The following is a 12608-nucleotide window of genomic DNA, read 5'->3' as shown; positions in this document are numbered from 1 at the left end:
TTCCTGAATGCCATTCTTTGAGATATGAATTTGCTATTCTAATGAAAACCACCTGGGGCCAAGTTTTCAAAGGGCTCAAAAGCCCAGCCTTTAAAACAGACTCCTCACTTTTTTTTGCAGAGGCTTGTCCAGCACCACCAAGTTGAAGAAACAAATGTAAAACTACTTGCCTTAAACATAAAGCTCCCTTTTCTGCAGTTGCTCATAGTCACAGACTTTATGCCTATCCCACTGAAGTGCTGCCTCCTTAGCTCCAGCATTAAGAAGCCAGCTGTTCTTCATAATACAGGTAGCTGGAGACTGAACTGCCAAAATAGCTTGAGAAAACCTGTGTAGTCTGACAAATAGTCCAATTGCTGCCCTGTCCTAAATTATTTCTAACAGCTTATGCATTGATTAGAAGATTTAGAGCTTCTGACAATAAAGAAGATGAAAACACACTTAGTTCCGATTCTTCTGTTAGAACACAGGGATACCACAGAGAGGTTGTGCTTAACACTTCCTTTGCTGGACAAGGTCATTGAAGACACTCCAAAATGAGAGAAGGGTTATCTAAAAGGAAGGAACCACCAGCTGAAGAAAACAAAACTTCATCTATCAAAAGATGCCCAAAAATTAAATTTAGCATCGCTTTTTGATCTCAGGAATTGCAGATGTATTTAAATCACAATCTTCCCTTTATATAAAAGACAACCCAACAAAAAAAGACTTCATAGCACTATATGCAAACTCAGTTAGAATTTATTATTGGATTTTAAAGAACTGTGGGACACTGTCCCACAAGACATCCTGGTTTCCAAACTGACAAGGCATGGATTTGACAGATGGACCACTTGGTGGATAAGAGATTGGCTGGATGGCCCCACCCAGAGAGTTGTGGTCAATGGCTCAATGTCCAAGTGGAGGCAGGTGACGAGTGGTGTCCCTCAGGGGTCAGTATTGGGATCAGTGCTGTTTGACATCTTTGTTGGAGACATGGACAGTGGGATTGAGTGTATCCTCAGCAAGTTTGCTGATGATTCCAAGCTGTGTGGTGTGGTTGACACCCTAAAGGGAAGGGATGCCATCCAGAGGGACCCTGACAGGCTGGAGAGGTGGGCCAGTGCCAACCTCATGAAGTTCAACAAGGCAAAGTGCAGGGTCCTGCACCTGGGTTGGCACAACCCCAGGCACAAATACAGGCTGGGGGAAGAATGGCTGGAGAGCAGTCCTGAGCAGAAGAACTTGGGGGTGGTAGTGGATGAGAAGCTCAACATGAGCCACCAGTGTGTGCTGGAGCCCAGAGAGCAACTGCATCCTGGGCTGCATCAAAAGAAGTGTGGCCAGCAGAGCCAGGGAGGCGATTCTGCCCCTCTGCTCTGCTCTGGTGAGACTCCCCTGGAATATTGTGTTCAGTTCTGGAGCCCTCAGCACAAGAAGGACATAGACCGGTTGGAGAGGGCCCAGAGAAGGGCCACCAAGATGATCAAAGGCCTGGACACCTCTCCTATGAAGACAGACTGAGAGAGTTGGGGCTGTTCAGCCTAGAGAAGAGAAGGCTCCAGGGAGACCTTAAAGCAGCCTTCCAGTACTTGAAGGGGCCTACAGGAAAGCTGTGGAGGGGCTTTTCACCAGAGAAGATAGTGATAGGACAAGGGGTAATGGTTTTAAATTGAGAGAGGAGAGATTTAGGTTAGATATTAGGAAGGAATTTTTCACTGTAAGGGTGGTGAGGAACTGGAATGGGTTGCCCAAGGAGGTTGTTGATGCCCCATCCCTGGAGGTTTTTAAGGCCAGGTTGGACGAGGTTTTGTGCAACCTGGTCTAGTGGTGGGGTTCCCTGCTCATGGCAGGGGGGGTGGAACTTGATGATCTTTAAGGTCCCTTCCTACCTTAATGATTCTGTAAAATATTTGGAGTTTTCAGAACTTAATGTAATCTTTGTGTAAACAAAGAAATTAATCATGGCACTTTGTAAAACACAAAGGCAGGTTTTACTCTTCTTTGCTTTCGTTCCCCTCAGGGCCTCCTTTGGTTTTCAGTTGAATCCTAGAGTCCAGGAATAGGGAAAAAGACAGACTAAGGGTTTGAAAATAATAAACCCTCAGCAACAGCTGCCCACTGAAGCATTACTTCTTTCCTCAAATAGACTTCCATGTTCAAAATAGTCATTCATCTTTTTGGAAAAAGTATTTAATCTGGATGGTGTTTTATGTGCACTATACACAACAATAGTGTATCATGTCTACTCCTCTATGTTTAAGAAAAAAATGGAAGAGATGCATGAGAACTGACAAGTCTTTTTGTTGATAATTTCTTACTGATCCCTAGGGCATGTGCACAAGCCTAACAGAAGAAACTTTAGCTAAGCCTTCATTTTAAAATACGCTCACATCACGCAAGAATCTTAACAATGAGTACTGGAAAGCTCACAATTATTTCAAGAGTAATTTTAAGGTTGCCTAAAAATGAATGATGATTTTGCACTGTAAGCATTGCTAGATTTATATTCAGGGTCCTGTGATACAGGAAGGTATTACACCTTTAAAAAGAATAGAATACAAAGCAACTTCCAAAGCTTCAGAGCAAAAGTAGCTCAAGTGATGTTGACACAGGCATCCTGTATTCTGGCCTTGGGGCAGCATGACAGTGGGTAATAAGCTTTCATTACTAAGTTCACTTTATTTAAATGCTTGATTTTTATGGACAAGCATATTATTATCTCGCATGAACTGCAGTGTGGGGGATTTTTTTTAAAAAAGATGCACTACAACTGATCTGGCAAGTCAAGCTTGCTTCTCACCTACCAGCCTCTCCCTAGTTTGATATGGATCCTTTAGCAACAAAAGCAAGACCCCTTTTAAATCAGCAGAAAGGAAAACACACTGTTGCACACGATTCTTATTCATGAACATGCTTTCACTCTAAAATCCAATTACAACATTTATCTTGAAAAATTTTAGGCTCTGCTTAGGCAAACAGATCCCAACCCTAAAGAACAGTACTTTGTTTCAGCCAGACTCCAGGGTCTTGAATATTGATTTAATCTATGCAGCTAAACTCAGCAGGGTAATGCACAAGACAAGCATCAATGGCTGATGACAGCATCTCTACAGTCATGTTGTGTTTCAGAAAGTTGCTAGTAATAAATGGGTAACAGCCAAGTTCTAGGCAAATTTTCACTGGCAGTCTGACTCTTCCCACTAATTTTCTGCCACAAGATTTTCTTCTCAGCAGGCCTTTTGAAAATATGTTAAATGCAACATGTAAACACAGCCTGAATATTTTGTGCCAGTGGGCAACCGAATTAATGATGAGCACAGTCAGAATGGCATAGAGGCTAAAAAAAGACCAAAAAAAAAGAAAGGGCCTGATGATTTCCATACCTTGCATCCTCAGGAGACTCAGCAATTAAGTGGTAGGTCCTATCACCCATTATTAGATCAATACCGTTTTCTTTGCCAGTATTATCAACAATCTCTCTGAAAAGAAGAAAATAGCAAGACTGAGGATTAGAGATTGTCAACATTTTAAAGCTTCTGCTCTTCTGAGAGGCTCACAAACTACTGATACTTAAAATAACAGCAGTCAGCCTTAATCAGGTTCATTTGCAAGACTCTCAATGTGATTTATCAGACAGTATGAATTCGCCAAACTATGGCTGTTGTGTTTGCTGTCTGTACAGTACAAATACTTGTATTATTATGTTACTACTCCAATTCGACTATTCTGTAATTTAAAATAAACAAGAACTAAAGAAAAATCATCAAATCACAAGAGAAGTAATGATAACTGACTTGAGAAACGGATACATTTCTGAACTGACTGCATGCTCAAGTAAATTTGGAGTGGTAAAAAGAAAGCTCTTGAGGATTGAAAACAAAAAGCAAACAAAATCTGGATTAGTGATTCTGTGTGGCTGTGAGTCAGCATAAAGACAATTCCTAACATGACTTCCAAAAAAAGCTGAGCACTTATCTGCTGAAAAACTACATCTTTCTAATTGTAGTTAGGACATCTAAGTATCAATATATTATACAATCATGAACCAGAAGGCACAAGATTTTTAAGGAAAATTTAAGTATTGCATCAAGTTTTCCTGAAGTTTAAGAAACCGAGTTCCTTTTTGCTGTTTTACTATATTTGTCTGAAGCTTATTATTTCCTTAACTACTTATACTTCCTTATCAGCTACACTATTCTCATAATTTTCTATCCTAGAAACAATATATGCAAGCTCTGCTTATCAGATCTATGAGGAAAATTTATCTGCTATTACAATGAAAAGCTGCAATTCTGTACTCTTTAATTTTCCTTCTTTCTCTCCCAATAGTAGTGTTCAACAAAACACCTCCTTGTTCTATACTTTAAGTGAATCAGCCTAAGATTTATTTAATTTGAAAGGCAGCTCTAATATGCAGCAGTGAAATATGTAAGTTACATGATCTGTTAGGAATGCATTCAGCGAATATTAAAGTTACCTAGAAAAGCTAATGCTTATTCTCATGACATACAGCTCTTTACACACAAGGACCCTTTATTTTAGCTATTTTAGACACAAATAGTAACTGACTGAACCTACAGTTCAAGTTAGGTTCAACAACCTTCACCTGACAATTTTAAAGGTACGTTCAGCAAAAAACCCATACAGGGCACAGTCAGTGAAACATTGTGGTGACAACAAAAAAAGAAGGTTTAAACATTAGAAAAATACGCTAAATAAATGCTCTAGTACATGAGACACAGTCAAATTCAGTTTCAACCAAACAAAAAGTGGTGGTGAAAATGCCAGTCTCTATTCAGAGATTCACCTGACAGCCAGCAGCCCTTTGGTTTTACAAAAGCAAGTCGGGAAGCTGACTGAAATTATTTACTTTGTCCTGCTTGAAATCAGGTTCAAGCTGAGACTTCCATAAAAAAGATGAATCTACATTTTCAATTTATTTTAATTGCTCTGTTAACAAAATATAATTAACAAAATAAAATGGATCATTGCAGATTACAAGGAGCAGAATAAAATCAAGTGTTACAGCCATTTCTGGTTTTCTCTACACGGGAAGAAAGCTTAGGTACACTTATATCAAAAAATGAGACAACCAATGTTAGCACATTAACTTTAACATTTTTTATATAATCCATAAGTTCATAAAGCATAGTGACTGTTTAAAAGGAAAAATGCCATCCCTTAGAATTTTTTTTTGATGCATACTTCAGGAAGCAAAGAATTTTAAGGCCTAAGAGGCCCTACTTAGGAAGACATAATTAAGTTAGGTTTAGTAATTTTAAAAGTTTTTTAATGAATATACACATTTTAAAGACTCTTCTATCACTACCACAATTATTTCAAACATGAAAAGAATCATAAATGCATACAGAAGATAATGCTTTGACCCATGGTAACAAAAATATCGAGGGCCTATTAACTCCACCCTCTCCATCTAGGTTTGCCTGCAGCTACGGACTTGGCAACGTGCCTCAAACTGCCTTGGGAATCATTACAGACTAAGTAGGGCCTCTAGTCTGGGAGAAAGCACAGATTCATTACAGCAGCAGTTTTCTGAAGTATTTGACACTGGCTGAGCTCTGGAGCACCATCTAGGCTTAAGAGAGTCAAGTAAGGACAACACTTGCTTTTAATAACTTCATCACGCACACTCTCACGCTTGCATTCACACAATTTGTAGGCAGAGCACTCAACTTCTTTCCAGATTAAGCCCCAAGAAGTATTTAGAAGGAACTATGGCTAAGACATAAATGCATAAAAACCTACTTGGCTGTTCGGACATCAATGGCACCTTTTAGCTTTTCTTCACTGTCATTTTCGAAGTACATCAACCTGGACTGCCTGAGAACAAACCATCGTTTCTTCCAGTTTCTTCTGGAAAGCGTAGATGATCCACCCCCCTTTTTGTGAAGCCAACCCTGCTTAAGTGCTTCCTGCTTGGAACGAAACCACAGGAAGGTCTCATCTTTCAGGACACACCAGCGTCGCTTCCATGTGTTTATTAAGCCACCTGGCAAGAAAGACAGATGTGGGTTTCTGTGTAGTTAAGACAGTTCTATTATAAAACAGAAGCTGTGACCAACCCCACACTGCAAGGTGCGGACCAACAATGCTGCACTTAAACTGAGTCTCTGCTGTAAGCCACACCAAAAAATAACTAATTTTTGCATATCCTTAAGGCCACCAATGTTGTTGGCGATCTAAAGACCCTTAAATGACAAATTATAAAAAATAAATCTAAAACCCCCCCATATATGTAACATATATAATAATTTAGACATTGCACCTACAAAATAAATAATAAATTAAAAGTCTTACTGTGTATGAGAATCAGAGCTTTAACACTGTTTTCAAAGTATCTCAGAAATACTCTAAGAAAATTTAGAGTTAAACTCTTTACTCTTTCCAGGTTACTAGGAAGCAACAATGTTCACCTCCAACCCACAAAATCTGAAGAGCTATACTTAGATTATGAAATACACAAGTGTGACCTTAGTCAAACCAAAGTGTGGCTACACTGTCTAAACTTCCTGTAAGTTCTGTTAAGGTAGGCAAGACACCTTCCACTGTAGTAACATCACAGTCATAAAAGCCTTAGCCAAGCCAGTAGGTGTCATTCCACAAAAACTTACTGCTAACTATGTCAGAAAGTAACAGCCAGGCTCGTGATGACTGCCTACATTATTTTTCACACAAACGTAGCTGTGCACACGTTCATCACTGTTCCTATGCCAGGAAAGTAAGTTACGCTACAGTGATGGGTATCAGACAAGTTTTTTTTGAGTTTTTTATTTACTACCTATCATCAGAAGATACAGAATCTTAAGCAGAGAACTCCCGTGTATATTATTCTTTCAGAGTCTCCCATGCCCCCTTACTACACATATCCTTTCTGTCTTCTTTCAGATCCAAAGTGAAAGTTGACTGAGGTCAGTAAACTGATCTGCAGTGTAGCATGTCGTCTGTGTTAAGAGGTTTTGGGAGCAGGAATCAGCTCCCCTCCAAATCTGGCAAGATCTAACTTTGTGAGTTATATTTATACTGGATATTCCACTGTTTATAAGCCAGCAAAGATGTTACATGAAACACAGGCAGCCCAAAATGCTGATGTTCCTTTGCAGGTGGGAAAAATGCTGCTAGATGTAAGCCACTGCAGGTAATCTAAGAGCAGCTCTCTCCAGACTTTTCTCTTACTCTTTGAAGAATTAGAAAATAGCTTAACTCTACAGGAACCGGAGTGCAAGGCATAATAAACACTTTTTGTTTATTTTGTATCTTTAGAGAATTCTGATTTAGCCAGTACCTTTCATGTATAGAAAGCTGTGGAAGTAGGGCAGGCTGACACAGCTGTAGACTGAATCCCTCCGGTAGGAAAGTTCATCATCTGTATCAAACCTGGAGTCAAAATCTTCTTCACTGTCTTCAAACTACAGAGGAAAGCAAATGAAGTTGAAATGAATCTCTCAGGAAACAGTTAAAATAAAACTGGTTTAGAAGTCTTCAGCTAAAAAATGTTATGATGTATTGGAATAACATGATTCCTCGCTGCTATTTGTCCAGCTAACAAAGGAAAGAGTCCTCTGTAGGACGTTGAAGCTTCAGTATTTGATTATGCCCTGATGTCACGTAACAGATCTATGAAACAGTTTTCTAGCTGCTCAGGGAAGTTATCCCTTTGCAAGAGCATGGCCAGGTAATGCTATCTTGTGCTACCTCCTTCAGTCACCCACATGCTGTGGGTAACAGTTTAGAGAAGTCTGGAAAAAGAAACATATTCCACAAGCTATGGTAATGGCCTTCCTGCACCCGCACCCCAAATAATCAGAATTTATGTTCTGTATCTGACACACGCTTGGAGACGTGTCTCTCCACAACAGAGACAGCTAAAAGTGTCCTCCTCTAAGGCAAGAACTGTCAGCTTATCCCAATGACCACGATGGCTCTATGACCAGCTTCCGTAAACTTAACAGTAATAGATATTTTAGTGTTAATATTTTCCTTCTAAATAAGCCAGTGTTGCTGAAATACATTTTCACCTTCCCAGCCACTGAGACTCAAATAAGTATTCTGTGTGTGGTAGGGGGAACCATGTTCTTCCAAAAATATTTGTAGGAGTAAAGACCACAGTATACTTAGTAGAAAGCCTGAAAAATAGCTCCCCATTATGAGTATCTGCCTCCATAATGTGAAATTTGTCCCCAGGCCATCTCAAAATAGGCATTTCAGGAACTTCTACAAGCAGCTTATTCCACACTGTTGCAACTTGCATGCATAACTGAATCTCATTCTTCTGATATCAGTTCCCCACCGTGGTACCTGGTGCCCCCTTCCAAATAATACATACACACGCAAGAATTTTGCTGAGGAATTGCAACCGAGGCCATGATGCACTGAGAACCTCACCAAATAATGTACAGTCCTGCCTGAAACCAGACAGAACCACACCCTTATACAAGCCTAGGACTGCAAGCAGCATCTGAGCTGCCTCTCTGGCTCAAATGCACTCATCCCAGCGGCACCCAGACGGCAACAGACAACTATGACCATCCGCAATCTAAGCAATCAAACTACACAACACAGACAACTCTAACAGCAGCTCCCGCGATTCTGCAGCTGCAGAGTGAAAAGAAAAAATCGTCAGAAAGCACAGGTCAGTTATTAGACAATAAAACCAATGATACTTACAGACGACTGAGCTCCTTCAGAGCTAAATCGGTACGCGCCAGAGCTATTGTATGTCCCCACTGAGCACCTGTAGTCCGGTGACCACTGGCTGCTGTGCGAATTAGAGAAGGTCACACTGCTACCAGAAGTAATAGCACCATCTTCATAGTCATCTTGGTCATAATCATAGTCTCCATCGGGAGAAATAAGTTCCATAGAATTTGGGGGTCTACACGATACATTCTCCGGCATGCAGTACGTGGATTCACCACTGGAAGAGTTGTGGAGACTGACTGTATCATGGGTAGGAGGTATAAGCATGGTGTTGCTAGCACCAGGAACTGTTGGCACCACGGTGTCATTCATGTAGGGATCCTCTTCTGAGGAATCATCGCTTGTTCTGATGCCACTGGTCCTTTGATCAGAATGGCCATGCTCACTTGGGTTGGGTGAATCCTTAAATGCGTCATCATCAGCTTCAAAGCCCTCATCTACTTCCTCCTCAGGATATGGCTGGCTGAAGTTAAAATTGGGCTTTTCACTGCAGGCATTTCCAGTCTGTTCAGTCAGCTCAGCAGGGTACCCATTGCCCACAGAGAGAGACTTCTCAATGTTTCGGACACATTCATCAATCTCATCAAAGTTCAGAGATTCCAGGAACTCCTGGGCTGCCCGACATGCTTCATCCTCGAGACGCCGGAGCTCCTCGTCTCGAAGCTGCTGCAGCCTCTGTAATGAAGCCTCTGTCAAAGACAGTTCCTGCTGCTTCTTCACACGCTGCAGGTCTTCAATTTCTTTTTCCAGACGCAGGATTTCTTCCACCTGTCTGCTTTCCTTCTGCTTCTCCACCTCTTGCTTCAGCTCTGCCTCCTTCTGGGCTTTCTGAAAGGCGGCCAGTTCCTGCTTCTTTCTCTCTTCTTCAGCCTCCATTCAAAATAAAATAGAGAAAAATTGAAATAAAATAAAGCTCCCCAATGCGAGTTTCCTTCTAAAAATGTATTTCTTTCTAAACTACTGTGCAGCCACTATGCTGCTCATTTAAAGGGACCCTTATGTCTAGATCAGAAAGAAAAGGAAAGAAAAAGAAAAACAAAGGCTTGATCGCATTTGCTCACAGATACTGGATAGCTCAAGTATATGCTGAAAGGTCAATCTTTGCCAGAAATTAAATGAAGCATGAGATGAAAGAAATTTCCCTGCAAACAACTGTATCAAGTTTCCTTTGGCTTGATCTGCCAACTCCTGCAGTAAGTTTAGTTTAAATGCCACAGATGCTTTGTGTATTTTTAATGGCTGGCTTGAGATACTCAAACCAACAGGACAGCTAGGAGCATTAAGAATATAATTTACCTGCTGGGCAAGACGCTCTGCTTCTTGCCTTTGTCTTTCTCTAAAAATAAGGGAAGAAAAGAAGTTAATAAATCAAGCTGAACATAAGCTCATCACATAGCTTTGCTAGGGTAATATCTCAACTTACAGAGATCATCTGCTACACGGAAAAGACAGCCAAAAATAAAGTCACCAAGGATGTTGGTGAAAATGGTGATAGCTACCTGCATCTTTCAGCAAAAGAAGCAAAGGTTTCCAAAATCACTTGTTCAAGAACAGCCTGAAATACAGGCTATTCAGACAAAAACCTAATATGGAGACAGAAGAGTGATTTAAGACAGCACACTGCACCTTTCCTCCTCTTCTCTTCTTCTCTCCTCCTCTTGTCTCTGCTTCTCCTCTAGTCGCTCCCTGTAAATACGTCGAGCAAGCTGGCCTCGCCGCTGCTTCTGAAGGATTATGGCTGCTTTCTTCAGGCACAGGAACTTTTTCCTTCCAATGAATGCTCTGTAGTTCTTCTGTATCACAACCACATAGTAGAGAACTTTTCTATACCATTTTCTGGGAAAAGAAAAAAAGAAAAGAAGCACATTTCTAAGGAAACAAGGAACTAAGCAGCAGCTGCGAGAGATCTTACCGTGGGGGCCTCCAACACAATGAGCCCATGATAGTAAAATAATTTATTATTTCTAGCTCTGTGATGGTTTCCCCATTCTTGTTCTCCCTCCTAGGAGAGGAAAGAGATACTCTCATTTCTATGACAGCACTGCCTGTGTCTTCATTAAGGAAATGCACATTATTTTGCTTACATGTTCTTAATGCCCCAACAAGGAAATGCTAAAAGGACAGCTCTGTGTGTGCACGCATGGAGAGAAAGAACATATACAGATAGACATCCCACATCTCTGAAAAGAAAGATCATGAACAGCAGGATAGCTATGCCATTAAAAAAGGAATATGTTTTTTAAGTAACATACTGGTTGGACTATAAGGACAGGACTAATATACACATCAGAGAAATCACCATTATGCAAACAAGTGTCCTTAAACTGTCCTCAACTGATCTGAAGAAAAAGCAGAGAAATTAACAGATGGGGTAGAGTAACTCCACCTAATATATAATGCCCAAAGCCAGGTAAACAAGTGAAACATTAATCAGTTACCTAATGTCATGGTTCTTTAAGAACCAAACGGATTAGTTTTGCTTTCTCTTTTCATACCATGACAAAGCGAAGATAAAGCTGAATCTCAGCTGCCAACTTGGGGCAGTCCCACGAGGTGCCATCCAGCTAGAGTTCCTATCATGGATCTAATCCCATGATACAATTATATGGATTCTGGCTGACCTCCAAACTTCCATGCTGTCCCCTATTTACTATATTAAAACAATTCAAACTCCATCTTGTTTAATTCATGGGTCTGGTATTTTCAAAAGCCTCTTACAGGATTTGGCTGCCTGGACCCTAGAAACAGTTAAGAATTGTGCCAGAAGGGTAAGGATTTAACTACCTGACACCCCATCCATTCATTCCAAAGCTTGATTATTAATATTCTCATCTAGTCACTTACCGGGCTGCATAACCTAAGATGTGCGCTCGGATAATCATCGCTGCCTTGGTGACTTCTACCTCTCGCTGCTTCTCCAACTTGTGTTCCAAGGATTCCCGGAGAAATACCTAAACAAGAAAACTTCCGGCTTAACAACTTGCAGAGAGCATCAGATAAAAAGGAGAGCCAGGGTGCTGCTGAAGTCAGTCCCAGCATCAAGCCTTAGCTTTGAATTTGGAGACCAACATAGCATTTCCTCAACAGAAAAGAGAAAAGTAAAACTTATATCTCTTTAAAGAAAATACCTGCAGATGATTCTCTAACTTTGAATTTCAATGGGAAGAGCCTGATTACACTAATGGAAACTTTTATTAGGAACAGGGTTTTTCCAAAGCAACATAATTACTGGATTCATTAAACAGCCCTTCCCACCAAAGAGTTGTAGGAGATACCACCCTGATAATTTAGCTATTTCACTGAAACATCAAGCTTCACCACCACCTAAAAGCCTCATTGCTTCAAATGGCATTGCTGTAAGCCTGCAGAAATCAGGAGAAATGAGAGTGGTTCTATCTCCCTCCTGCAGACAGCCTGTTCCCCAGGCTCATGTCCCACCAACAGCCTGGATCAGTTGTCAGGACTGCCTAGTGCCTCTTAGAAGCAGCTTTAGCAGACAGCACTGATACATATGGAGCTAGCCCAGCTTATTTTGCCTTAAATGAATCAAACTGCTTCTCCAGCCAAGCAGTGGCATAGGGGATGCAGCTTCCCTCTTCTACCTGCCTTGATGTCTTCTCTTCATTGCACACTCACAAAGCCATGAGCTATCCTGCTCTACCAGCGCTTTTTCCAGGTCTTCTCAGCTTCTACTTTTGAAGGCTAATTCTGCTGGGATCAGTTATAGGTGCCAACAGCCTGGTATGCTGCTGGTAAAGACATGGGCAGCTGAAAATAGCCAATTCCATGACTCTCTGGGCATCTGCGGTGAGAGCCAGCCTGCACACCACAATGTGGTGAGGAGAAAAGGGCATGGATAGTGTAGGCTCTAAGGGAGGAGGGCTGCAAAGGCATCTGAAAGCAGGAAT

The 12608-nt window shown here is 41.0% G+C and overlaps 1 protein-coding gene across 1 annotated transcript in view; it reads right to left on the bottom strand.

Moving 5' to 3' along the window:
• MYO10 (myosin X) overlaps positions 1 to 12608 on the bottom strand; it is a 132780-nt gene that overhangs the window by 17920 nt on the left and 102252 nt on the right. The window contains exons 21-27 of the mRNA XM_010005084.1: positions 11545 to 11651; positions 10327 to 10536; positions 9997 to 10036; positions 8668 to 9570; positions 7286 to 7409; positions 5749 to 5992; positions 3366 to 3461 (exon numbers count right to left, since the gene is read on the bottom strand). Coding sequence (XP_010003386.1) covers positions 3366 to 3461; positions 5749 to 5992; positions 7286 to 7409; positions 8668 to 9570; positions 9997 to 10036; positions 10327 to 10536; positions 11545 to 11651 — 1724 coding nt within the window. The remainder of the gene's footprint in view (positions 1 to 3365; positions 3462 to 5748; positions 5993 to 7285; positions 7410 to 8667; positions 9571 to 9996; positions 10037 to 10326; positions 10537 to 11544; positions 11652 to 12608) is intronic.

This window comes from Chaetura pelagica, unplaced genomic scaffold, assembly GCF_000747805.2.
Source record: "Chaetura pelagica isolate M959 unplaced genomic scaffold, ChaPel_1.0 scaffold219, whole genome shotgun sequence".
NCBI lineage: Eukaryota > Metazoa > Chordata > Aves > Apodiformes > Apodidae > Chaetura > Chaetura pelagica.
The sequence above is the reverse complement of the archived record's forward strand: the minus strand, read 5'-3'. Positions and strand labels throughout refer to the sequence as shown.